The following is a 27,021-nucleotide window of genomic DNA, read 5'->3' on the forward strand; positions in this document are numbered from 1 at the left end:
CCCCTCACCCCCTCCCTCCCCTACCCCCATCTGAACTGGAGTCCCCTGTCTGCCATCAGAACTGATCCTAAAGGCCAAGCTGTGGTTAGTGAGGGAAACACATGGTCTGGGGCAGGCCCCCCTGGGCTACTCACGTCTGGTCTGGGAGACAGATCTGGAAGAACGTCTGTTTCTACTTCTCCTTTCTGAGCCTCAGTTTCCTCATCTGTAAGCTGGGGATGCCCACATCTGCCCCACCGAGTGGCTGTGACAGTGTTGTGACACGTGCTAGGCACTCAGTATGGGCCTTGCTGCTGGCAGCTGGAACTCAAGCCGCTGGTGGGTGGAGTGTAGGCTCTCAGCCTATACCGATACCGCTGGAAGGGGGTTCTCCTGCCCCTCCACGCAGGCAAACTGCTGACAGTGGCGAAGCCACGTGGCCACGCTTGGAGGAAAACTGCCTTGGTTTCGGTTTTCTGTGTTTTCGTTTTGTTTTTTTTTTTAAAGCCTATTTGGGTTTGGTTTCGTCTAGGGTTTGGCCATCGCGTGTGCTTTGCTTCTGCTTGCGGCAGGGCAGCTGCTCGGTTCGGGTCCTGGCCGGGAAAGAGCCGCTGCAAGGGCTTTAGGACCCGGCGCGCGTCTTCTGGCCTGGCGCCTCCCCGTCCCCGGAGCCGCGGGCGGAGAGACTTGAATGAGAGGCTGGAGGGGATCGCGACTGAAAGGATCGCGGTGGAATAGCTCCGCCGTCGCCAGGCAACCGCACTGACGCAACGCAAAAAAAAAAAAAAGAAAAAAAGAAAAAAAACTCCCTTAAAAAAAGAACAGTGCTGAGAATTCCCAGGAGCAAGAGAGAAAGGGAGGCAGAAGCCGGCTCAGCCTCGAAGCGGGGGCCTTGGGCTGCGGACGAGCGGGGAGCCCGCGTCGAAAGGAGGAGGCGGGGACCTCGGTGACACCCCTGGAATGGGCCTCGGAGCGCCCCGGAAGGTGGGTTTGCAGCAGGGCGGGGACGCTCCCGGGTCTGGGGGCCGGACTGGGGGTGATGTGTCTGTGGCCGGCGGCACTGCCAGGGGAGTGCACTTGCCAGTCGGGGCGCCGCAGGTCCTCAGAGCTGGCAGTGGCGGGGAGCAGCCCAGTCCGGGGCTGGGGTAGCACGGACCACAATGCGCCCTGGAGCGGGCACCGCCCCCCCCCACCAGCCCGCAGGAGATGAGGTCCTGCCTCACCCACTCCTGGGGGTTCGCTCCCCTCAGGGGGAGCGGGACAGCTCGGCTGGATTCCATCTCCCATATCCTGGCTGGCCCCTTCCAGGAATAAGATCTGGGTGGAGATGTGAGGTTTGAGGTCTGAAAGGGAGGAGCCCCACTCAGTCTCTCCGGGTCTACTGCCAGACCTCTGGTCACCTCCAAGCCCACCTGGTCCCCTCTGCCTACGTCAGGCTCAGCGATGTGGTTATTCCTGCCCCGAGGATGCAATCCCTAACTCAGGAGAAGTGACCCAGGGCCCTTGGGCCCGAGGGTGCTCTGAAAGGCTGAGGCCAGTGCGATCAGAGGGAACTGTACAGCCAGAAGGGCCCCTGGGAATGAGAGGGTCAGCCCTGCGGCTGGGCACCCAGGTCACTGGGAGAAGGCGGGAAGGTCTGTGGCCTGAGGCCAGGGGGCAGGTGTCTCTGTGCACCAAGTCGGGTTGTCTGTTCTGCTTTTTAAAAAATCCCTTATTGCTGTTTTTCATTCCCTGTCCCTCTGTAGAAGATCTGGAAGGTGAGTTCCTTCCAGGTCGGTGCATCACGGCCACTGTCTTAAACCCGCAGGCGCGTTCTCCCAGATTAAGTTTCCACCAGCTCCCAGCGGTTCCTGGTGAATCCCAGGTGGAATGAGCCCAGGTCCCACCAATAGGGCAATCCCCAAAGTGCCCGAGGGAGGCGTGGCTCTAAAGCAGCTTCCTTTCCGATGCCCCAGAGACAGTCTTGCTGATGGAGAGTGGAGAGCTGGGCAACGTCCAGGGAGAGCGGAGGTGGCCTGACCGCATCTGCAGGGTGGGAGCTTCTGCTAGCGGAGTTTTAAGGGGCCTGGCAGGGCAGCCACACGCTGTACTCAGAGTGCATAAGGAGGACGGCTCTTCTTTCCTGAGCGCACTTGCCAGCCAGGCACTGCTTGAGAACCCTTCACACCCGCTGGGCATCTGACCCTCACAATCACCCTTCGAGGGAACATTATACCCCGATTTTGTCAATGGGTCTCCGAGAGATTCAGTAACTTGGTGCGGCTCATGGGGCTGGTGAAAAGAGCAGAGAGGTTCAGCCAAAGTGCTGACTCCTAAGACAGTGCTCTCAAAGGAAGGCTGCTTTTGGACATCTGATCAGAGAGGCCAGAGAGGGGGAAGAAACCAGGCAGACCCAGACCAAAAGAGAGCTGTGGGGCGGGGCTTGTCCTGTGACCTGGGAACATCCCTGGCACCTCGAGGGCCCTGTGGAGCCAGGAAAGCAGCCAGGCTCTGCATTCGACCTGGCTGGCTTCAACCTGCTCCCCTGAAGCGAAGAGAGAGAAGGGTCCTCCCTCACCCCCCTTTTCCTCCTTGCCCCCTTGAAGACCCCCAACTTCTCATGCACTCGCTCCTGTCTTGTCTTCCCAATTACATGCATGGATTTCCACTAAATTAACAGTCCCACCTCCGTGTCTACCCGCTTGGTCTCCTTCCAATATGGACTCTGGCCGGGAAGTAAATTAAGGCAGTGCCTAACTATTGCTGAGAGACTTCCACCGAGCCCCAGGCCGACGAGGAAGAAACTGCTTGTCAGGCTGTTCATTCACACACACAGGCGGCTTTCTTTAGGTAAATTTTGCCCATGGATAACTCCCTCAGTCCTACAGGAGCATCTGGAATTCCCAGCACCCTCTGGGAGCTGCGCTCTCCCCAGCAATCGCTCTTTGCCTGCCCGGGGCATAGAGCTATTTGCAAAGGTGGAAGATGAATGATAATGGAAACAGCTTGCTCCCTGGTTTGTAGACTAGGCGGGACAGAGTTCTCACTCACAAATCGGAGACCCTCTAGGATTAACCAGGATGGCTCTTAATATGCGCATGTACCCTGGGATTTGGACTGGGGAGAGGAGAAAGGAAGGAAAGGCAAATTCTGAAGAAGACCTCGAGGCGGCGAGCATGGGCTAAATGGAGGGCAGTGGGCATGCAGACCCGGAAGGATCTGGAGGTGAGCAAGGGGTTTAGAAGGAGCTTTGCCATCAGCCTGTAGAGTTTGAACCACCACAGGGGGTCAAGTTGCCAACAAGAGTTAGGAAGACTGCAAATGTCAGCTTCTACGTGGCTAGGACAGCTGCCCTGGTGCATGAAAGCCCGGTGCTTCCACACTCTGCCCCCCAGCCCCTCCACGCTTGTCTCTGGAGAAGTGTGGGAGCGGAAGGAGACAAGAGGACAGAGAAATGGAGAGGAGAAGTTACAAGTGTGCGCTGCCCCACTCCCGGCTCCTTTCCTCCTGAATGCTACCCGACGGTCACACCCGCCCCGGCCTCCCCCAGCTATGCTGGCCCATGAAAAACTCCTTAAGGAAGGGAACGCAGAGCACAGCAGCTGGTCTCCCTGTGGGCACACCCATCCAGGAAGGTAGGGGGGGCAGTGAGCTCCCTAGCATCAGGGCCGCTTCACTCCTGGCCCCTGCCCAGCAGCCTTTGCAGAGCCCTGGGGAGGGGTGGGGTTCAGCTTCTCCTGGGGCACAGACTGAGCTCCCGCTTCTTCAAGGCCATCTCTCCAGTATGGCCAGAAATTCCCCTCAGGTATCCTGATCCAGATGTGGGAGCTGGTCATGGGTTCCCAGAGACTTTGTCATAGGGCTCGTCCTATGAGCCCTTTGTCATAGGGCTCGTCCCTTGACCTGGAAGGCCCAGCCCAGAGCCGATTTCCAGGTACATAATGGGCCCAGACGGTGACCTCCACGGAGGCCACAGCTCAGGGCCCACTGAAGGCTGAGCTGTGTTTCCTCATTCCAGGAAGCCAGCAGGGCCTGAGTGTGAGGCAGGCACTTCAGCCCCAGAAGGACAGCTGAGGCGGTCCAGGGTGATGATTATGCAGGAAGGTTCTAAATCAGGATCCTTGAGCGGGAGGCCACTTCGGGCCCTGGTCGCCCCTGTCCATCATCAAGTTAAAGTGACACTACCTCCCTCGTCCTGTGAGCATTTCCATGTGCCTCACCCTGGGGACACCGCCTTACTGTACACCGTCCTACTAGTTTGGTCCAAATTCTCAGGTTCTGTTTGTTTACTTGTTTGATGGCAGACACTGACAACTTTGAGGAAGGTGAGAGCAAACCTCCCTATCAGGCCGGATGGAAATAAGCCTTAGACTGAATTCTGCCACACACCTAGACATTTTTTGAACACTGTTTATTTGCCAACGGGTCCAGCAGAGTTCAGACGGCCTGTTCTGTGGGCTCAGTGAGGTCACAGCGATCTGTCTCTCTAGGAGCCCCGACCATACCTCCCCCTTAGGTCTCACCAGATGCTTTCACCCTGCTCCTTCAAGAGTCAAGAGTGTCTCAAAATTCGTTTGGCCCGCATGTCCTGAATACCTCTATTTTCACCTAGGAGAATGCACTTCTAATGTTTACCCTGCGAGTTCTCAAATGTCTGGTGCTGAGTGGTAAGAAAGACAGCCAACCGCTTCCCAGAGCACCCTCTGCAGAGGGGACCCTACACCAGGCTGCCAATGCCAGCCGGGGTTGGGGTGTCCCTCGTTGAATGCGGCTGGTTGCAGCTGACCCGGTGATACCACAGAACATCTCATGTCTGTGAAGTGTTTTAAGATCAATCATTGACATCCCACCAAGGAAGCAGGACAATGGCCTTGTCCTCAAGGAGGTGCAGTGTCTGATCAGAGCTGCCGACGAGAAGAGACCACTCGTGCAGCCCAGAGTCCTGGGCAGGCAACAGAGTGATGTCCTGCGCGTTCTGGAATGCACAGAAACGTGTGGGCTAACTTTAGTGGTTCTGCAGCCAAGGAGAGGTCCAGCCAAGCGCTGTCGTGGGCGGGAGGCGACCGTCCTGTTAGAGGCATAACTAAGAATTCACGTACACTCTATCTCATCGGATCCTTCCAAGGCTTTGCAGTTGATTCCACTATGATCCCAAGGTCATAGAATTAGTAAGTGTCTGGGCTGGGCTATCAACCCACGTCCACCAACACGCAGCCCTGTCCCATCCCTATAACCTGCTGCATCTCTTTGTCCGGCTCCCGATTCCTGCCCTCTGTGAAGTGTGAACTCAGGCAGCTCAGCAGCCCAGCTACGTTCAGCTCAACTGACCTGAGCAGGGAGCAGGGGCACACACCCTACTTTTTGTTCTCCCTGGGCCCCGGAGCGGGTGCAGGGCTGCACTTTGGATGAGCTGCAGACAGAGCTGGAACGGCCCCTCACTCCCACATCCTTACGACGGGCCCTGCCCAAACACAGGGCAACTCTGAGGGCCCTCCAACCCCCTGAGAGGTCAGCACGCCCAAACAGACTGTGCAGGTGAGGTGCCCTACATAAGCGAGTGAAACTTCTTAGGAAGTCCTTGCCAAACCACTGGGCTCTGGGACTTTCGATGTAGAGTAAAACAGAAAGCCAGTCGTCCCAACACTCTCCCATTTGAGCCGGAGCTGGTTGCTTCTGCACATTTGAAGCTGGAGCCCGTTATTCTGTGGACTCGGACAGTCCTAACTCTGCCTTGGATGGGGACTGAGACAAATGCCAATTAGGAGACACTTTGGTGGGGCGGACGTACCCCACGGGGGAGGATGTATAGCCCCGGCGTCTTTAGCTGTGAAATGGTGCCTGAGTTTCGCTCAGCTGTGAAATGTTCCCTGTTCTTAGAGCCAGAGCCCCCGTCCGAACTGCCTTCTACTTTGATCTCTGCAAATTGCTTTAAAGGCCACTCTGTGTCTGCTTTCTCTCCCCTAATCCCCGTTGCCATGGCCTTTGGCCAGAAGAGTCCTGCGGTCACATGCAGCAGTTGGCCGGGCGGCGACAGGCTGCCTCACCCCTCCTGAGCATCTCTGCCTCGTCAGGGTTCTCACGGAGAAGAATCTGCGCTTCGGACTCTGCATTTCCCATGGCTAATCCCCCCACTCCCCCCGTGGGACCCTCCGATTCTTAGGCACCTTTCTCCCGGCCTGTTGGGGTGGAGCAGCCCTTTCCCAGGGCCTCGCGGCCTTGGAAGGGACACAGCGGCGACGCCGGGTGACCCGGCAGGCCCCCCGCTCCTTTCAGCGAGGCAGTAAATTAGATCTGTGGCTCCTGGGAGCCAAGGCCTCTTCCCGACCCACAGGGACGCACAACTCTTTCTTGGCGGTTTTCTCAGCCACCTCTTTCACTGGGCAAAAACGATAGGGAAGTTCCGCCTATCCCCAGCCTCGCGGCAGGAGGCCTGTGCGCTGTTCTCTGTGGCAGGGGGCAGGGTTCATCAATTATTCAGCATGGACCGAGCACTTTATGCAGAGGCCTTAACAAGTGTTTTTATAGACTCTTGTCTCACGAGGTCCCAGAGAGACAGAGCAAGGTTTCTAGACAATGGAAGCTGCACTTGGAGTCCAAAGACGCGGGTCTAAGCCCAGCCAGCTCCCTGAACAGAGCTGTGTGACCCCAGGCAAGTCTTGAAACGTCTCTGGTTTGTGATTTCTCTGGGGTCTAACTCTCAGGAAGGCCGCTCCAGCCCAGGCCATCGAAAGTGGGGAAAACGTTTGTAGGCTGCAGTGTGATTTCCTAATGTTTGTGATTGCGCCTGTGATTCCAGGTGTGGACGCGGGAGCTCTGAGTGAGAAGCTGAGCCGTGGCCATTAGCACAGGACGTTGCAAACCGAACTTCACTGGGAGGAATGCCTGAGAGAACACTGGTGAGTGGGTCCCTGTGCCCCCTGCCGGTGCGATTTCATGACGAGGTGACAACCCCACCGGGTGCCGTGGTCTAGGCTCTGTGCTTATTGGTGAGGAAGGAAGTGTCAAGGCCGTTCCACCCAACCCATGCATTTGGCAGGGGAGAAGCAGAGCACTGAGGGGAAGTGAGTGGCCGCAGTCACTCGGGCTGGGGGTGGGCATGGGGTCCCTGGAGCTGACGCCCCGGTCAGGGACTCCTGTTTCCCACCCGGGTTGGGCCTGTCCAAAACGGTGGCCCCATTCTCCTTCCCTAGCAGCGGTGCTGGGACTCCTGGAGCAGGCAGTGAGGGAGTGAGGATTGCAGCCCACCGGGCCTTTCACCCCTGGTATAGAGGACTGTAGAATAAGGTGGTGTTTGAATTAGGCTCAGAGACTCATCAAATTCAAACCTGAGGCTACGCGGAAAGGCCAAAACATCAAGTTGAGACCAGTCTCCCAAACCCACCCCGGACCCCCACTCAGACTCGTTAGAAACATTCTGACCTTGAAGCTGCAGGAGGTCTTCTACTGGGCAGGAAACCATCTGGAGGTGTGAATTTGTTCACTAGCTCACAGCACTGCCGTCCTCAGCATTTATTGAACGTCTGCTGTTTGCAGAGCCCTGTGCTCAGGACACAAAAGAGAAAGGAATGCCCTTCCCATCGAGGAGCTAGACAGTGGTCAGGGAGCCAGATACTCCCATGGTTCAAGGTCATACAGGCCAGGGTGCCGTGCACGTGACAGAAGCCGATGCTGGAAGCAGTCAGAGAATGGCCTGGAAGGTGGGGTATCCTGGAGCGTTTTGGCCAGCCCTCAGCTGAGCCTCAAAGCAGAGCTGTAGACCCAGTGAGAAGGGAGTTCCCTGAAGGGCCTGTGATGGACAAAGGGATAAAACCGACTGCCCAGAAAGTCCTCCTTCTTTCATTCATCCAATCACTCATTCACTCATCCAACAAGTTTATTGAGCACCTACTATGTGCCAGGCACTGTTCTGAGTGCTAGGATCACAGCAGTGAACAAGAGAAAGTCACTGCCCTCAGGGGACTTACATTCAACGTGTAACATCCTAGTTCTCCTAGAGGAGAGCTATGAAGAAAAAGGAAGCAGGGACATCTCAGTGGGCTGGTCAGAGCTGGTCTCCGTGGAGGTGACGTGTGACCGGGTGCGTGAGATCAGGGGGAAGTCAGTTGATGGCGCAAGGCATGAGGGCAGGAGCACAGCCTCAGGCTCTTAGAGGAAATGGCTGGAGTCTCACAATGGTTTGTGGCAGGAGGAGTGATCCAGGCAGCAAACGGTGGCTTCCAGGAAGTGGAAAGCGGAGGGCTCTCCTGGTGTCAGCTCGCAGCCCCTGTGGGCGTGCCCTCCCCTGAGGGGTACATCACCGGTGCATGGGAGGAACCCAGGTACCACTCCACTTCCCTCAGTAGCATCCCAGAGCACACACGCAACAATAAAGCACCCCCCCAACACACACACCCACACACACACCCCGTCCCAGCTCAGTTTGCCTCCGCCATGCACGCACAGTTTGTACCCAGGGTCCTGTCTCTGCATCTTGTCTTCCCCCCCATCTCTGGCACTCCCAACACCAGCTCTGACCAAGACCTGGAATAAAGATGAGCTGGGAAAGATGATCTGTGAAGGGCCAGACCAGCGGGTGTCCCCTCCTGCTTCGGTCACCATGGCAACCTCAGAGGAGGCGAGAAAACACGTTCTCTGGCAGCTCCTGGAAGCACCCTGGTGACCATGGGCCACAGGACTGTGTCCCCCAGCCTCTCAACCCTGGTCGTTAGGGCTCCCTGAGTCTACAAAACACAGACGGGATTTCACAGCCTCCATCGGCCGCCGGAGGTCAGTCCTGAGGCCCAGCCCTGTGCGCTCAGTTTAAGATAAACATCAGGGTTTTATGATTAAACCTGAAAAATCCTGCCTCGTCCCAGCTGCACTTCCTTGTCCCAGACCTACCGACCTGTCACCCACCTGGAACAAAAAGGGACTCGCTGCTTTAGAAAAGGAAAGAAAAAGGTTCAGGTGTGAGCCATGGCCTGAGCCACGCTGAAAGCTTATAAAACGCAGCGCAGATGCCGGAGCCCTTTCCCCCGACTCTGTCCTCAGCCCGGCGGTGGCTGCAGGGTGGACGCTGCAACACCTCATTTCAAAAGAGGGGCCGGCTGAGACCCAGACGGGTGAGGCGAGGTGACTCCCCAAGTCTCAGAGCTCCCGCTGGAGAGGGGCTCCGGTCCCAGAGGACAGACCCGCAGCCTGGGAAGCAGGGTTCCCCTTTGTCCTCAGCCCTGGCAGCCCCTGACCCGCTCTCAGGTCACGGCCTATGGGTAGAAGGTGGGGATGTGTGGCCCTGCCAAGAGCTGGCAGGCAGGCCTGGCCCGGCTAAAGCCAGAGTGGGTGGCGTCCCTCCCTTCCTGCAGCCCCTGCTCCCAAGACGCTGGGCGGCCCCTGAGCCCTGGGCCCGAGTCCGTCCAATGAGCGTTTTAGGCCTGCTGACACATGTAACACGCCCACAGGGCGGCTCTCTTTGGGGGACTGATGGGTCGGCTCATCAGGCAGGGGCCTGAGGCCCACAGAGGGAGAAGGGGGATGAGCAGAGGCAGCCCCAAGCACGGCAGGGGACACAGAACCAGCGGCCCTGCCCTCACACCCCCACCCCGCTGCTGGGTCTGTGTCCTGCGGGGACACTTCTGCAGTGAAGAATTGGCTACGCTGTGGCTGAGGCCCTCACAGGATCTGAATTTCCTCAGCAAGGCAGGTCTGGCAGGGATGGAGTGTCTTAAGGGTCCGTTCCTGCCTTTACCAACCCCGCCCACAACCCCTGTGTGTTACCCACCGCTCTGCTGCTGGGGGCCAGGGCCGGCCTGCACGCGTGTGCAAGAGAGTCTGTGCTGCGTGTATCTCCAAGCCTAAACCCAGAGCATGTCAGCTTATGCACGAGGACCCACGGGTGGCACTTCTGCTGGAAGGAGCAGCATACGTGTCAGTTTATCCCTGTGGAAAACTGTTATTACATCCTCATCAAGCACTGTCTGTAGTAGATCGTAAATTAAGAAACATAGGAGCGGCTTCCCCGGTGGTCCAGGGGTAGAGAATCCGCCTTCCAATGCAGGGGACGCGGGTTCCATCTCTGGTCCGGCAACTAAGATCCCACCTGCCGTGGGGCAGCTAAGCCCACGCGCCACAACTACTGAGCCCACGCGCCACAACTAGGGAGAGAAAACCCCCATGCTACAACTAGAGAGAAGCCCACGCGCCGCAACGAAAATCACACGTGCTGCAATTAAGACCCAATTCAGCCAAAAATAAATAAATAAATTTTTTTTTTTTTAAAAAAGACAAGAAACATATCAACTATGAATGCGGATGGACTCTTGGTAAAAGCTTCTTTGAGTCCACAATGGTCATCCGCTCTCTGGTTCTCAGCTGGAGGTGGCACCCTCTAAGGGACACGTGGAAATGGGGGGAGGGAGCCTCTCTTAGTATTCAGGTTGTTTTATGACACTGCTTAGCTGTCAGTCATATGCTTTGCCTCCCGCTCATTTCAGTCAGCGCTCTTGGTTATAAGCAACAGAAAGCAGTGTTATTGTAAGGTGTACATAGAATTGGCAGGAGGTAGAGACCCAAGAGAGAAAACAGGCAGAATCGGGGCAGCTCAGAAAACCGAGAAGTGAGAGGGCCCATAGTGATCTGTCTGAGACCCACTCATCGGGGCACTAGGTTTTTATTCACACAAACACCCCCGCCCGGAACACTTCTGACACCAGATGTGTGAGTTTCCCACCCCAAACAACCCTCCAGTTCTCTGCAGACACCAACTGGGTGTTCTACAATTTAACTCAATTTTGACACTATCCACCGAAGGGTAGCATCAGGCCCCACAAGTTAAGGGCTCAGTCCCACAAGACTGTCCCCCACTTCACACACCAATTGCAAGTCCCAGGTTGTCACCTGAACTTCTGACCAACTGGCTGTAAACCAGGAATTGCCCACAACCCCTTCCTCAGATTCAGTCATCTGCTTAAATAGCTCACAAAACTCAGGGAAGCATTTAGTACTTGTATTTACCATCCAAGTGAAGAGGTCCATAGGGGGAGGGGTGCAGAGCTCCCATGCCTCCTCCAGGCGTGCCATCCCCCCAGCACCGTGGCGTGCTCACCAACCTGGGAGCTCTCAGAACCCCTTCAGTTGGGGTTTTATGGAGGCCTCATTGCATAGGCATGATTGATTAAATCATTGGTGGTTGGTGATTAGGTCAACCTCCAGCCCCTCTCTCCTCCCCAGAGGTCAGGGATGGGGCTGAAAGTTCCAACCCTCTCACCACGGGTTTGTTCCCCTGGCAACCAGCCCCCATCCTGAGTGGTTTTCAACAGTCACCTCATTAACATAAACTCAGGTGTAGTAGAAGGGGGCTTCTTATTAATAACAGGTGACCCTCTTTGCACCTGAATGCCCTGGAGCTGTTTCAAGAAGTGGGAACAAAACTGAGATATTCTAACAAAAAATACTCTTATTGCTTTCATCATGTAGAAAATTACAAGAGCTTTAGGAGCTCTGTGTCAGGAACCAGGGATGGAGACCAAATACATATTTCTTATTATATTACAACATTACCCTCCCACAGTCCTTCAGTAAGGATGGTTTGGCTAAGATGATGCCACATCCCCTGCACTTGACATCTTCCTCCAAGGTTCAACGTCCCTCCGTCTTGGCCTCACATGCCCCAGACTCAGAATGCCTGAGCAACTGATTGGCCAAGCTCAAGCCTCATGCTCAGCTGTCAGCAAACATCCCCTGAGTCATTTTATGTCCTTTGTCCAACACACGCTTATGTTGGTTCCAAGTGTCAGGAACCCGCTTCAAAGTAGGAGGATATATCAAGGCTCTATAATCAAGGTCAGGTGGAACTGCTTCCCACAGGGCCCACTTGAGGGCCTCAAGCTATCTCATCTGCTTGACTTCGTTTGCTAGGCAGACCCTCTCCCTGTGGTGAGCAGCGGGGCCACGGCCAGCTTCTGGGTGGTTCTGACACAGCCACCCAGGGGGGCTCTGATGGGCCAGTTTGAGTCATGTGGCCACCCTGAGGCGAGAGCTGTGACTTCCTTCCAGGAAACAGAAATGCTCTTTCCAGGGGAGGGAGGGGACACTGGGCAGGAGTCCCCTCACCTCACGATGCTGGGCCTGACAGCCTCTGTCCAGGCGCCCGAGGTCAGGGCAGGTCTCGCGAGGACAGGTGGGGTAGCCCAGATCCCCTCTGCTTCTCTGAGCCCATCCAGATGCGGGGGGAGAGGCGTCCGTGCTCTTTGCTTGTTCATTCACAAACATTTAAAGAGAGCAGCTTGGCCCTAAGGGCTGGGGGTTCCAGGGTGCAGAGCCTGGTCCTTGCCCTCCTGAAGCTCAGAGTCTGACAGAGGAGACCATGCAGAAAGTTCCTGGTAGAAATGCTGTGGCCCGAGAGGGCCGCTGAGCCCAGCGTTATGAGCCAGCCTGGAGCCGGACTGCAGGGCTCTGAATCCCACCTTCGCACTTAGTTCTGTGACCCCGGGCAAGCTACTCAACCTCTCTGTGCCTCAGTCTGCTCACCTGGGTCATGGAGACAAGAATAATATTGCCTCGTGGGGGTATTGTGAGGATTAAATGTGTTCGTGCACATTAGCCCTTAGAACAATGCCTGGAATGACCTGCTCTGAGTAAGCGTCAGCTAATGTTGGGATGACATAATTGTTTGCCCGATGTGGTCTCGTTGTATCCCCGGGGGCACACACAGCTTGGGCAAGTCAAGAAAAACTTGAAGGGGAAAATCCCTGAGAACTGAGGCAGAGAAGGGAGGGAAGGGCATTCTAGGCCGAGGGAACAGCTTGTGCAAAGTCACGGGGGCCGTGACAGGGCCTGGTACTCAGTGTTGGAAGGATTGCGTATCATGGAGAAGAAATGAGAACCCCGTAGTGGAAGGAGCAGGCCCGAGCCTGGGGATCCACACAGGGAGAGAGTGGCTTCGAGTTTCTTAGGAAAATGTAGGGCAAGAGGGAGGGAGGGAGGGAGTGTCCCTTGAGAGAGGGACGGAGAGACAGAGAGAGTGAGAGAATGGGTCAGCGCATCCTTCCCCGCCCGCAGAGCCCATCTAGGAAGTGGGTTTGGAAGTTGTCCAAGTGGACAGACTAGGTCATGATGAGATGGAGTGTTGGCCGAATGACTGGGCTGTGCCCACCTGGCTCCCCCAGCAGCTGGGGGAATTAGCTCACGGCTGGCACGGCAATCTTCGTGGCAGCAACCGTGCGCCCAGAGCGAGCCAGGAGCGTGTTTGAACAGCAGTCCTTGTGTGCTGCGTGGGTCCCGAGCGCTGGCATGTTGCTGCTGCAGGAAGGCTGACGTGCCCCAGGGGGTTGTCTTCTGCTTCAGGAATTTCGTGTTCCCCTGCAGCCCGGTGGCCTGCCTGGCGGGGCATGCCTGGGCCTGGTCGGATTACCATCTGGCCCTGTTTTTCCAGATGCCTCAGGCCCCAGGTCTGGCAGCATCCTGTGGCTTCCCTCCTCGGGCTCTCTGCCTTTGCCACGTCCCCAGTGAGTGTCACTTTGTCTAGGGCTTACTGTAGACCAGGCACTGTTAAGGACTCGATATTTGTCACCTTATATAATATTCAAAATGACCTGTGAGGTTGATGTTATTACCCTGGGGCTGCGGCTTCGTGAGCCAGGGACCTGGGCAGCCCACAGGGCCCTTGAAAATCTTTTTTTTAAAAAATTAATTAATTAATTAATTTATTTTTGGCTGCATTGGGTCTTTGTTGCTGCGCGCGAGTTTTCTCTAGCTGCGGCGAGCGGGGGCTGCTCTTCGTTGCGGTGCGCGGGCTTCTCATTGCAGTGGCTTCTCTTGTTGCGGAGCACGGGCTCTAGGCACACGAGCTTCATTAGTTGTGGCTTGTGGGCTCAGTAGTTGTGGCACACGGCTCAGTAGTTGTGGCGCACAGGCTTAGTTGCTCCGCGGCATGTGGGATCTTCCCGGACCAGGGCTCTAACCCGTGCCCCCTGCACTGGCAGGTGGATTCTTAACTACTGCGCCACCAGGGAAGCCGGAAAATCTTTTTAGTTAGTACTTTTTAATGAGGCGCCCTGATTGCATTTTGCACCAACCCCAGCAAATTACATAGCTGGTCCTGGTTCTTCCCACTTGTCAGGAGAAGACAGAAGCACAGAGTGGTCATGAAGCCACATGACCAAGATCACAGAACTGGGACCCTGGGGGACTGACCCCAAGGCCTATGCCCTCTGGAGTAGAAAGAGGCTGACCCGAGTCCCTCAGCCTTCCCAGCCTCGATTTTGCCATTCTCAAAATGGGGTGACCCCTCCTGCTTCTCAGGGCAGCTCTGAGGCTGGAGAGAGAGGACGTGCACACTCGCTAAAGCTCAGCTGATCAAGGATCAGCACCGCTGATTCTCAGCGCACTGGCGTTCCCGCCAGTGTTTCCAAGCCATCCTGACGCCTTTGTGCTGGTCTTCTCTGAACTGATTTAGAAACTACTAATTAAAATAAGCTCCCCCACCCCCCACCCCCTGCCCAGGAGGCAGCTACAAGAAGGCAGTCGTAGCTGTCCCCTCCACACCGCCCCCTACCCCGCGGCGCCGAAGGAAGACCCTTCCTAACAGGTCCTCCCTCTGCAGGCAGGGTGCAGGTGGCGGAAAGGGGGAGGGAGACAGACGTCCCAGCAGCTTCTTCTGCTCACAAATCTCAGGGCTCATCTGCAACTAGATCCTCTCCAAAAAGCTTCGCTGGAAATAACCAGCGCTCCTGGTCAGTGGAGCACGCCCTGTCGGTTAACACCACCCCGGCACCCTCCAAACAGACTCTGGCACCTCAGCAAAGAGGCAGATGGCGCCCGGGAGGGGCCCCAGACTGCGGCTAATAGGTCTTTAGATTTGGAGAGATTCTTAAGAAGCCTGTGTGACGGTGAGGCTGCACAGAAGACCCGCATGAGAATACCCCAGATTTGCAGGGCATGCTAAGCCTGCAGAGGGTACATACAAACCTTAGTTGTGCCACTCCCCCAAACCTAGGAGGTTGGTATTATCACCCCCATTTTACAGGTGAGGAAACTGAGGCTCAGCTAGCCTGGCAGCACCTACGGCCAGACCATCTGATCCCAAGTCAAGTGTTTCTGTCTCAAGACCAGCGGCTCTCAACCCTGGTCATCTCAGGTCACTTGGGGAGCTTTAAAATATGCTGACGCCTAAGTCCAGCCACGGACTTACTGAATCAGGACCCCTGGGATGGCCATGGGAGGTTCCTCAGGGGACTCTCATGTGTGTGGCTGGAGGCAAGAGCTAGGTTGCCCTGCCGTCGGTTGGGGTGGAAGATTTCTTCTCATTCCCGGGGCCAGGCTCAGAGCATCCCTCTGGTTAGATGCCACTGCAGGAAGGGGTTGCAGGAACCATCCGGAAAGACAGCAAGCTCAGCTCTTCTTGAGTAGCTCCAAGCCTCAGTGAGAGAGGAGCCCACAGTCTCCCTGGTGGCCCAGCCTGCCCACCATCGCCCCATGCTTGGTCCCCGTCACCCCAGACAAGCAATCACAACTCTTAGTTTCAGCTTTTCTCCTCAGGCACACACAAGTCAATAAAAATCTCTTCCTTCCCCGCCTTTTCCACACCAAGGGTGGCATCCTCTCCAGGCTGCGAATACATATTTTGTTTCATGTACGCTTTATCTTGGACATTGTTCCAGACTGATTCAGTCTTTTTCACGGCGGCACGCCCCCAACACAGATTTTTAAAGCTCACCCTGAAAGCCAAGGGCTCCTCTCCTTGGCCCAAGTCAAATGTCTCCTACTCTGATGGCCCATCTCCACCTGCCAGACACCGTGGGATATGGAGGCTGGGAGCCGGGGGCCTAATTCTGGCTCAGAGCTACTCCTCTGCCTTGTGACTCCAAATTATGGGGCAAGGTCCTGGCTCACGCCTCCTCCCTGGGGGTGGGAAGGCCAAAGCAGATCAGAATACTGCAGCCCCGGCCAGGGAGGCGCTGCTGTGTGGGCCTTTTAGGTGAATGTGAGAACCGTCTTTCTAGAAGGCGAGTCACAGCCTCGCTCCGTTTAACAATCTCCCTCAGCTGCTGCAGGTTTACTTTCTTCCTCCTCTGACGAGCTGAGAGATAAGGTGCTGTTCTTGGGGAAGGAAGCCGAGAGTGTGCAGGAGGGCTTGCCCCAAAGGGCTGGAGCCTAGGACGGGGTTGTGGTGGACGGGGCGGGGCGGGGTCAGGGGGTGCCTGGACCCAAGGCTCACCTGCGTCTGCATGGGGACCCCCTCCGCCCCTCCAGACAGCCTGCGCTCAGAGAGGCCTGAGACCGGCTCTGTCCTTGCTAATCAGCGGGAGCTCTTGGGTGAGTCATTTAACCTCTGAGACTCAGGCTCCTCTGCGTAAAATGGGGACAAAAAGAAGTAATTACAGACTTGCAGTGAGGAGTAAATGAGATAATAGAGGTGGAAACATTTCATACATGGTGAGACACTGTACAAAGTGAACGCTTTTATGATTAACTTTTTTGCATGGACTTAGGGCGTTGAAGTAGCCTCTCTTCCAGTCCTGAACTAGCAGTCAGCAGCCCCGTGTCTGAGCCTCTCTGAGCCTCAGTGTCGCCTTCTGAGGCCGCATCAAGGGGAGGGGTCAGCACTGACATCGTTCCAATCCTTCCTGCAGGCCTCACACCAGCCAGCAGCTTCTCACCGCCTGCCCTTCCCTGTGAGGAGAGGGCTCTGTCCCGCATCCCCTCCGGTCTTCAATCTGCCTTCACCTCCAGCACTGATAGATCTTCTTGGCAAAGCTGCCTCCAAAGATTCCTGCTAACGCTTGTCTGTTCCTGCATCTTGCAAAGCATGGCGCCCACGGCATCTTAAACCCAGATTGTCTGCAGCTGCTCCAGTGGACACTGCAGCTTCGCCGTCCTCCCTCTGGACTCCGGGAGCTGCGCCCGTCCTAGCGATGCCCTCGAGACCCTCGGCCCCAGCTGGGTGAGACCCTTCCAGAGCAGGACCCGACCTTGCCACCCACCAAGACTCCCACGGTGCCCTCCACCACCTCCCATGTCTGGCTGCCCAGGCAGGTTCTAGAATGTCTGTGCCCCAGATCCGAGGAGAAGACACAGCCAGTGGGGAAGAAGGGCCGGCAGGCGCAGCCCCGCCTCCCGATGACCACCTCCGGAGCCTGAAGGCCCTCACGGAGAAACTGAGGCTGGAGACCCGCAGGCCCTCCTACCTGGAATGGCAGGCCAGGCTGGAGGAGCAGACGTGGCCCTTCCCGAGGCCGGTGGCCGGGCAGCGGGCCTGTGTGGAAGAGGGGCCCTCGCGCCCCCCAGGAGCGCCCAGGCGGCTTCCTCAGCCTCATGGGATGGCCAGCCAGGATGATGGGGCCCCGTGCACTGGCAGGCTGGAGGGCTTCGAGAGCATCGATGAAGCTATAGCCTGGCTCAGGAAGGAACTGGTGAGTAAGTGGCTGTCCCTCCAGGAAGCCCCAGAAAAGATGCCATTCTCTCTCTGTCTCTGCCTCTGTCTCCACCCCCTGTCTCTCTGTCTCTCCCCCATCTCTGCCCCTCCCAACGGCACATTTTCCTGTTTAGTCAAGGCTGGGCCTCATTACTGTGTGGGTATATGTGGTCCATGTGCCCATCAGCCCCCAACCACAGGTCCTTGTGGAGAGCCTGAGCCCGTGTTTTTTATTTTTAGTTTGTTGGCCACGCCTTGCAGCATGTGGGATCTTAGTACCCCGACCAGGGATGGAAGCCTCACTCCCTGCATTGGAAGTGTGGAGTCTTAACCACTGGACCGCCAGGGCAGTCCCCCTGAGCCTGTGTTTTGAAGGTGTCCCCAGCGCCACTCCTGGCATCAGAGTCCCATACACTCCTTCCTGGACTCTGACTGCCCCTCTTCCTCTCTGAATCCCTGTCACCCTGCCACCTGCCCAAGCTGCTGGCCGCTCCTGTGGCCCTTTATTCAGCAGCCACCCCCTGCCCCACGGCGCTGCTCTGGGTAGCGGGACCGCGTGAGGCAAGCACAGGGCAGCGCGGGCGCTGCTGTAAGTAGCTCGGGCTCAGCCCAGCAGCGCTCTGCCCACACTGACGGGTATACAGGGAGCTGCCCAGGGGCAGCGTGGCTGATCAGGCCTGGCGGGGGTGAAGGCTTTGGGCTGAGGCTCGGAGGCTGAGTAGGAAACTGCCCAGACGTCAGAGCTGGGAGGGCATCCAGGTGGAATAAGTGTGAGCACTGGGCATGCGTTGGGAGCTGGGGCCAGCAGCTCGACCTTTTTTCTGCCCACGGGCACGGCAGGCTCCCATCAGGGGCGTCGCTCAGCACATGAGAAGGGGGTTGGCGTGCAGAGCTGTGTGCCCGTCGCCCAGGGGAGAATCACTGGTCCTGGGCATGGTGGTGTCTCAGCAGAGCCAGGTGTGACGCTAATCGTGTGCTTTCAACTCCTGCCCCACCCAGCCCATCACCTGCGGCCCAGGTCACAGCTGCCCAGTCGGGCCACTCTGGCCACAGGTGAGCCAGCAACCAAGGGCCACCCGCCTTCCAGAGCCTCCAGTAACTCCTGGTCCCACAGGGTAGGCAGAGGCCTGCCTGGTTTGCTGGGCAGAATCCTGAAAAATAAATCCCCTTTGGGGCCTGGAATTCTTTGTGAGTTAAGGTAAAGAACTGGGGCCAGGAGGGCTCAGGGACTCAAGTATCTGATTAATCAGACATCTTTTTTGGTTTTAATCTTTGATGTTGAGACTGTTTCTCAAAACACGCCTCCACTATGTCTGTCCTGGTAACTGGAGTGTTAGTTGCTTGCAGAGAAGACGCGGCCGCTGGGGATTCGCGCTGCGTCTCCAGACTCCCCATCGCCACTGGGTGCTCTCGGGGCATGTAAGAGGTGAGGACGGATGGACACGAAGCTGCTCTTTAAATCCTTGAGGCTGCACTGCTTTGATTTGTTTTCATAAAGAGGAACAAAAAAATAGTCCCATCAATCAAGGATTCAATTAGTTGGCATTGGGTTCATTTGAGGTTTGATTGCTTCTGGGAGTGGAGGCTTTTACTTTCTAAGTAGGTTAGCAACCCGCATGGGTCCCCGTTGGGGGTGGAAATCAGAGGAGTTTCCTGGGTGTGAACCAGTAGGGCATTCTCTCAAGTTGTCCCCCACGTCCGCCGGATGAGAGCCGCCCCTCAACCCTGGCTGTATGTTACACTTACCTGGGAAGCCTTGAAACCCCCAAATCCTAGACCACACCCCAGACCAGTCAAACCAACATCTGGGGGTGGGCCCCGGGCGTCAGTAGTTTTTCAAGCTATTCTCAAAGTACAGCCTGGGTTGAGAACCACTGCCATAGACCTACAGGCCGTGCTCATTTTTCTTGCCAAGCCCATTGCAAGCCAAGCAGCGTGAAGTGCCCCGGCCGGAGTGCACTGGCTGAGGGGAGGAAGGTGGACCAGGCCAAGGGCACCCAGGGGTGACATATGGAGTCATACTCCACAGGCAGGGAGAGGAGCGTTAACCGTCAGGACTAACGTGGCTGCCTAAGGCTGTTGTAAATAAGTACAGTGAACATCGGCATTATTAATAATGCTTTATATATTTGCGTATTTTCCCCCTTTCCATGCCACTTCTCTGTGCTACCAAAGGTGGGTAATAAGCATAATAATAATAATAATAATATCAAGATTTGTTACCAGTTGAGTGACTACCGTGTGCCAGGTGTTTCACATGCATGACTTAGCTCTTCTGAGTGTCACATCACCTTCCCGTTGCCCCATTTTACAGAAGAGGAAACTGAGGCTCAGAGCGGAATGTAGCAATAAGTGAGAGGGTAGAAATTTGATCAGTGGCCTGTCTGGTTGCCTCGCCCAGGCTCTTCTTAGCCACTGTACCACATAGTATCTTCCAAAGGCAGTTGATTTTGTTCCATGACTTCACAAAGATGTTGGCAGTCGATAGGTGAGGCAGAGGGAGAAACAAAATTGAGAGTCCAGCCCTCACGCTGTGGTCTCTTTTGTTCCTACAGCAGACCTGTGCGATTGCTGTTATGTCTCCGTTTTACAGATGAGTAAACTGAGGCCCGTAGAGTCAGACGACCTGCCTAGAATTATATGACCAATAAGTGGTGAACTCGGCCTTCACCAGTGAGAGTAGAACTTTGGGGAGAAAGGCAGGGGGTGAGAGGTGTCCCTCCCACAGGGCCCCATCGGGCAGGCCTCCTCCAGCTGCAGGTAGAGAAACTCTCAGAGCAAAGACTCTCCAACTCTAATGGGAAGATTCTGATCTTGTTAAAATGAAGATTCTGATCCTACAGGTCTGGGATGGGGTCCCTGATTCCAAATTTCCAACAAGCGCCAAGGTAGTGCTTGCTGTACTGCTGGTCCACGGACCACACTTTGAGAATCAAGGACTGAAAGGCAGGCAAGACTGGGGTCAGAGAACCAAGAAGGGACCTCAGAGGGAACCCCCAAGGGTCTCCAAGCCTGTGCCCTAAACCCCGTCCCTGCTGTAACTGTCCTTTGGGCTTGGGCTCAGCCAGTGGGCTCCGGGGATGAAGCCACATCGTCCCACACCGAATGGTCCAAGAGCTGAATTAGTTCAAAAGACTTTAAGTCTGAGGTCAGAGCAGCCCAGATGCAGACCAGCAGGCAGGCCAACTGAAATGTGCAGTTCTGCCCGCTCCTGAGATTAAAGAGTAACAAAGGCGACCTATAAAATCCTTTGACTGACTTGAAAACAGAGTTGAACATTTGATCACCACGCCCACGCTCCTGTTTTGACTCAGTCAAAACATTAAACTTCACGTCATTGTTTTCCCTAATTCATCATCCAGTAACTCATTGAAGGTGTCATTAAAAACTAACCTGTTTTTTAAAAATAGTGATTTCAAAAGTGGTTTCAAATAACCTTTGTTTTATTTTAAGCCCAGAGTCAAGTTTTCTCTATACCCAGGCAGGCTCTCTCTACCAATTTATCAGACCCGTGTGCAAATTTGTCTTTTCTCTTGATGTGGCCAAGGAAACATGAAAAATCTGTGATTCAGTCAGCTGTGCAGCTGTCTGCCCCACATGACGCCACACTCAATGGGCTGGGAGTTCGGGGTCAGTCGTGGGTTTGTGCCCTGAACGGGTCTCTGACCATCAAGAGCTTATAGCGGAGCAGTTGATGAAACCAGCGAGGTTCTTGTCAACGGTCTGGAAGGATGGGCGGTCCAACCCTATCTCCTAGGAGGTTAGCTCAAAGGCAGAGAGCGACTGCCTGAATCTTGGCTTATTTCCAAGGCCAGAGAGGGTCCTGGCAGCTCCCTCAGGGTCCACCCTTCCTCTCAGCTTTCACTGCAGGGAAAGTGCAGTCGCTCCTGACACCCCCAGGGACCTGCAAGTAGAGGGTTTTCCTTCAGAGTAACATGTTGGGGGTACGAGGAGGGTGGGAATCCTTAAGCCCTGTTGGCACTGCTCCTCCAGCCAGGAAGGCTTGACCTTCAGCTCCCTGTGTATTCAGGAAAGGTGTCACCATCTGGCCATGGCAGGCAGGGCTGCTGCCTCTGTGCCCGGCAGCTTCGGGCCACCTGACTCCCCAGGCTGAGACCCAGCATCGTTTACTGGGGAGACCGACTCAGAGCCTAGTGAAGTGGCCCTCTGCAACTCTGCTTGATCCAGGCTGCTCCCGCTGCCTGAGGCCACAGCCTCCAGCTTTCCACCTTCAGGGTGGCCTCACTAGGTCCAAGTGGCCTGGAGTGGGGCTGGGGCAATGCTTCAGGAAGGGGTGAGCTAGAAAGGACGTGGCCCTGAAGCTGTGGGTCTCAGCCTTCTAGCTGAGCCTGAAATTCAGAACATGTCACAGACCTCTGATTGCGTTTGGCCCCAGAGCTTGCAGCCCAAGAGAAAAAGGGACGCTCCCTTCTGCCTCTCTCTTTAGTCCTGCTAAAACGCTCCCCTTGCCAACATGAAGGATAAAGAAAAGGGAGAAATCATCTACTTGGCCTGTGCGGTGCCAAAACTAAAACCAAAACAAAACATTCCAGCTTCCTACGGCGTTGTCTTTGTGGCGAGAATCCCTGGCGTCAACAGGTATTTTTCTTTCAGCCTCATGCAGGTGTTTGATCCCCACAGACAGAGCCCCCCGCTCTGTTTATGGTTGTTAGAAAAAGGGAAAGGAAATCTGACAAGTTTTAATTATTTTAAGGCCTGCCATGGCAGGAGGCCCGTAGCCCTGGGCCCAGCTGGCCTCTCCGGGTTAACCCTCTCTTGCCTGTGCTACCCGCTTGACAAGCACGTGACTGGTGTGTCCAGGCACAGCCCTCTGAGGCCAGTGTTATCCACTGCTACTGAATGATAGCGGCCAAATGACAGTTCGAGCTCACTGAGCATCTTCTAATGGGGATGGAGGTGAGAGGCGTGAAGGTGATAGCCACGTTAACCCTGCCCATCTGGGGGAGCATTTTATGGTCCTCAAGGCACGTTTACATACAGTATCTGAGTGAGACGGCTTGGAGGTATTTGCTATTCCCGTTTTACAGATGAGAAAACTGAGGCTCAGAAAGATGATGAGCCTGAGAGTCAGAGAGGTTAAGTGACTTGCCCAAGGTCACATGTAAGGGTGTGGCTAAGCCAAGACACAGACCTGCATCTCCTGGCTCTGGACCCAGATCTCTTTCCTTTGTACTGGGTACAGGTGCTCACATCAGATGTTCAAGTCAGTGGGCCCACGAGTTGTCAAAAAGCCTGCATTTGAAACTCTGCTGATTTCAGAATGGGGGGACTTCCCTGGTAGTCCAGTGGTTAAGACTCCTACCCTCCAATGCAGGGGGCGCAAGTTCAATCCCTGGTCGGGAATCTAAGATCGTGGCGCGGCTGAAAAAAAAAAAATCAGGCCTTGATTTTAGAACGGGACACGTGTAAGGGGTCACAGAGAGTTATTAGCAACGCCTCATAACAACCCTATGGCAGGGATGGGGGCAGCCATGCCCGGTCCATAATGAGGATAATACCTTGCTCAGAGCTACCCAGGGGGCTGCTGGCTGACCTGGGGTTTGATGCACAAGAGTTTCTAGCCCAGGTGTCACTTTGCCCGAGGCTAGCAGGGGCTTTCCACCCATCCACTCCTGCCGGGGGGAGCCTATCTCGTTAATCTGGCCAGATACCGCCCTTTAGTGGTTACTAAAGAATTGCTAAACAAAGGGGCCTACAAAGGAAATACTCCAAAACATCAATGATCTTTATTTCTGGGAGCTGATATTATCCTTTGGACTTTTCTGTAGTTTCTGAAATTTCTAAAATAGAAATATATATGATTAGGGAGAAAAAAAGATTATAAAAGACAAAAGACGGGAAAGAACTAAGGTCCCCTTCTTGCCAGCGTAATTGGCACACATGCCTCCCCTCATAGCTTCCAGGTTAAATAAGGCATCGGATCTCCTAGAAAAAGATAAAAAATGGGATCTGCCATCGCTAGACATCCCCCACTCGGCATTAGGTGGGAACTGTTGACCAGTGGGATGAAGGTGGCTCCAAATCAGGAGATCCTGCCTGCTTTCCATCTCTTGGCCACCTTGCCATGCAGAGAAGAGGATGGGAGAGGGAAGGGCTAGAGGCCTGATGGCCGCACTTAACCAGAAGAACAGCGCGAGGTGGTCCTGGGGCTGTAAGAGGCAGGCGGGCGTCCTTCGATCCAACTTGTTCGTTCAGTACGAGCTGTGTTGACCAAATGCCTGGGCTTAGGTGCTGGTGCCGGTGGGGACAGGGCCCTTATCTTTTTTTTTTTTTTTTTTTTTTTTCAGGGCCCTTATCTTTATGGGGCCCCCCCTTTGTGGATGAGACAAACATGTAAACAGTGACACCGTGAGACAAGAGCTATGCTAGAGGAACAGTAAATGTAGTCCCCAAATGCTTTGGGGTGTGAAGCCCATGTTGAGCAATCACCGAGTGCCAGGCATGGTGGACTTTGAAATTAACCAAAGGGAAGTACACATCCCTAACTTCCTTAGCAACCAAATCCACGTCTCCAAGGCTTGACATTAGCCTTCTCCTTATTCCCATTCCCATTGTCCTGTGATAATTAAAACCCAGCTCCTCAGAGGGGCACCCTCCCAGCTGTGGTAACTACCCTCCAGGCTAGTGTGTAGTAACTGCTGGATCAGGCACCCAGTGCATTGGGTACAACCACGGATCCCTCCCAGCCCTCTGTGGAAATTCAGATGCCGTAAGGCTGGGACTTCACATGTGCCTGCAGGTGATTCTAATGTGACGGGGCCAGTAACCGGTCACAGGTGGAGTCAGCAAAGCATGCAGTTTGTGACTAGATTAGACGTCCTGTCAAGTTCTACCTCATCCTGGCTGTGTGAGTTTAGGAAACCCCGTTAGCCTGGCGCTGGGTTTTGTCATTGTAAAGCGGAGATTATACATGCTACCCGGCAGGGGGTTGTGACGGGACAGCGAGGCGGGCACAGAGGGCAGAGGGCACCTGCTGGGCTCCCGAGGTGGGCGGGCACTATGCACGCACATCCATGTGCCTCTTCTATGGTGGCACTAACACCACCCCCATTTTATGGGTGAGGAAACTGAGGTAAAGTGACTCGCCTGTGGTCAACCAGCAGAGCAGGGATTGGAGCCCAGATCTGCCGGCCTCAGAACCCCTGCTGCCCAGCCAGGGGCTCCCGAGGTCAGAAGAGGTGAAGGCGCATCGTGCTTCACGAGGCTTTGGGCCATCAACACCTCAGACGTAGTTCATGAGTTGAGCAGCCAACGCGCTCTCTCAACTCCTGGAACTCTGGGCCGTTGTTCTCCAATGCTTCCCGATTCTGCACTCTTTCAGGCACTCTCCTGCCTCTGAGAAGGACACTCGTTATCCTGACACAGAGGGTGGTACACAGGGTCTCGGGACTGTTCACCGAGGTGCCCCTGGGCTGGACTGTCCGTTTCTGAGGGGTGTGTTATTTTACAGGATCTGGACCCACCCTTGCCCCAGGGCTCCTCCAGGGGCTGAAAAGCCGGCACTGCCCCGAGGTGTTGGCCACGTCCCCAGGCTCAGGTGTGAGCCAGACTCAGCCAGCAAGCTGACAAAAGCCAGGGAAAGGCCACCGAGGCTCCCTCCAGGTGGCTAAGCCCTCGACAGCAGGGAGATGGTTTCCAGAGCTGCACCGAGGGTCTGGCACTCGGGGGGCACCGCTCCCGGCCGCTGGCAGGGTCAGGCCAGGCCCCGAGGTGCCCAGGAGCCAGGGAGGGGCCCGGGTGGCAGGTGGCCCTGGCTTCTCTACCTCCCACGTGGCTCCCCCAAGGGCGGGCATCCCCCCCCGCCCCCCCCGGCCCCCCCCCGGGCACAGGGACTGAGGAGGACAAAGCCTCCCCCTGCCAGAGCAACTGCTTCGCGCAGTGCTGGTTACAACTATGGACGGAGCCATCGGTGCTCGAGCAGAAAGGAGCCCAAGGGGTGGCGAGCCTTCGTTTTTCAGCCAGAGAGGGAGATGGGTGGAGAGGTCCTGCGAGTGTCCGCTAGCACCTGCTGCTCGGGGGCTCCCCCTGCCCTCTCTGGCCTCTCCCACGCTCCGGCCAGCGGCCCCACGTCGGTGCTGGACACACTGCATGGCGCTCAGCCGTCCCCAAGGTTTCCTGAGCACCCAGGGTGTGCTCAGACTCACCCCCTAACTCTGGCATGTGAAGGGGAGCCAGGTCACGGACAGCCCACGGGCACAGCAGACACCCTCCTGAGATGGGCTCTGAGTCCAGCCCAGCACTGAGGCTGCTGTGAGGCCCCTCTCGGGGTGAAGCCCAAACCATCATTCCCTCTAAGGAGGCAGGTTCCAGGGTAACGGAGCGTGAAATAACTTGGGAGAGCTAATGGCCTTGCTCACACTTGCAGAGAACAGATTTGCTTCACTTCGTTTGGAAAGCACAGGTGGGAATCTATATATAGAAACTGCAGGTGCAGGGGCACCTTAATCACTCATAGGAGACCTAGTTCCACAGGGCTCGCTTCCTGACTCTTGGGCAGTGAGGGTTCCTGGCTGGTTCCTGGGCTCACTTGGTGTCAGACGTGAAACTCCCAGCCCATCCGTTTCCAAGCTGGGGAGCCCAGAACCCAAGAAAAGTCTAGAAGTCCCCACACAGTTGCTCCAGGGGTCTTCTGGGGGCTCCCTAAGGATGCCAGGCACCTCAGCCCTGTTCCATCACATTTGACAACGGCCCTGGCTAGAGCTGATCTCCACGCAATCCCTTAATGAAGCGCTACTCCTGTCTGTGCTGGTGGGCGCTCCCTGCAGGTGGAAGTTCAGAAGGCAACCCAAGGAGCTCATGGCAGAGCAGGAAGTGCGGGGGGATGGGGGTCTCGTCTCTGTCTACTCTCTCGCCTAGAGACACCCTAGCAGGAGAGGCGGGGGGGCCAGCCCTCCCTGCAGTCTTGCTTGGGGCTCAGGGGGAATAGCTGTGCTGTGGGCCCCACTCCAGCAGCCTGGCACAGGGGGGCACCATCCCGGGGCTAGCCGTTGCCCAGCAAGGCCCCCCACTTGCTGTCCAGGGCAGTGGCAGGGAAGTTGGGGAAGTCCCCGGCCCACCCTGCGGGCCTGAACCCATCGTGTCCAAGCTGAGGACACCCCTGCCTGGGAGATGCCTCCATGGCAAATGCTGAGGTGCTTCGGTGTTACTGGCTCTGTGACTCTGGACAGACCACTTGGTGACAAGATGCTAGTACTGCCCTACCAGCCCAGCCGGCCGTACTTCGTATTGATAACAATGGGAAGGGTGACACAGGTGTCAGGTGTGAGCAATCACCCCCAAAGTGTGTGGGAAGCATGGGTTGGTGACTAGTTCTGCTCCAGGCAGTTGGGGAACAAAGGAGACTCACACTGTCCTCCAGAACTCCTAAACCTAGTAGGAGAGATAAGAATGTCGTATGGGAAATAAGAAAAAATAACTGACGGCTTAGCTCTATGAAGAATGGATAAAGTGGAACTAATATTTGTGGAACCCCATGTCCCGGACCAAGTGTCTTATATATGTTTTGTTTATTTAATTCTCAGAACAGGCATTATTATTGCACCCATTTCACAGATGAGGAAATTGAGGCTCAGGCAGCTTGAGCAACTTGTCCAGGGGGGCACCTCCAGTGAGTGGTGGTGAAGGACTTTGGACCCACAAGCCGATGCTCTGTT

General features: G+C 55.7%; 1 protein-coding gene across 1 annotated transcript in view; it reads left to right on the top strand.

Annotated features, from left to right (window-relative positions):
- The first annotated feature begins 449 nt into the window (after positions 1–449).
- Positions 450–27,021, top strand: part of FAM167A (family with sequence similarity 167 member A) — a 32,613-nt gene continuing 6,041 nt past the window's right edge. The window contains exons 1-3 of the mRNA XM_029203281.1: positions 450–963; positions 6,755–6,854; positions 16,566–17,345. Coding sequence (XP_029059114.1) covers positions 16,977–17,345 — 369 coding nt within the window. The 5' untranslated portion in view covers positions 450–963; positions 6,755–6,854; positions 16,566–16,976. The remainder of the gene's footprint in view (positions 964–6,754; positions 6,855–16,565; positions 17,346–27,021) is intronic.

Source organism: Monodon monoceros, unplaced genomic scaffold (assembly GCF_005190385.1).
Source record: "Monodon monoceros isolate NGI ecotype Baffin Bay Population unplaced genomic scaffold, NGI_Narwhal_1 Super_Scaffold_5, whole genome shotgun sequence".
Classification (NCBI taxonomy): Eukaryota; Metazoa; Chordata; class Mammalia; order Artiodactyla; family Monodontidae; genus Monodon; species Monodon monoceros.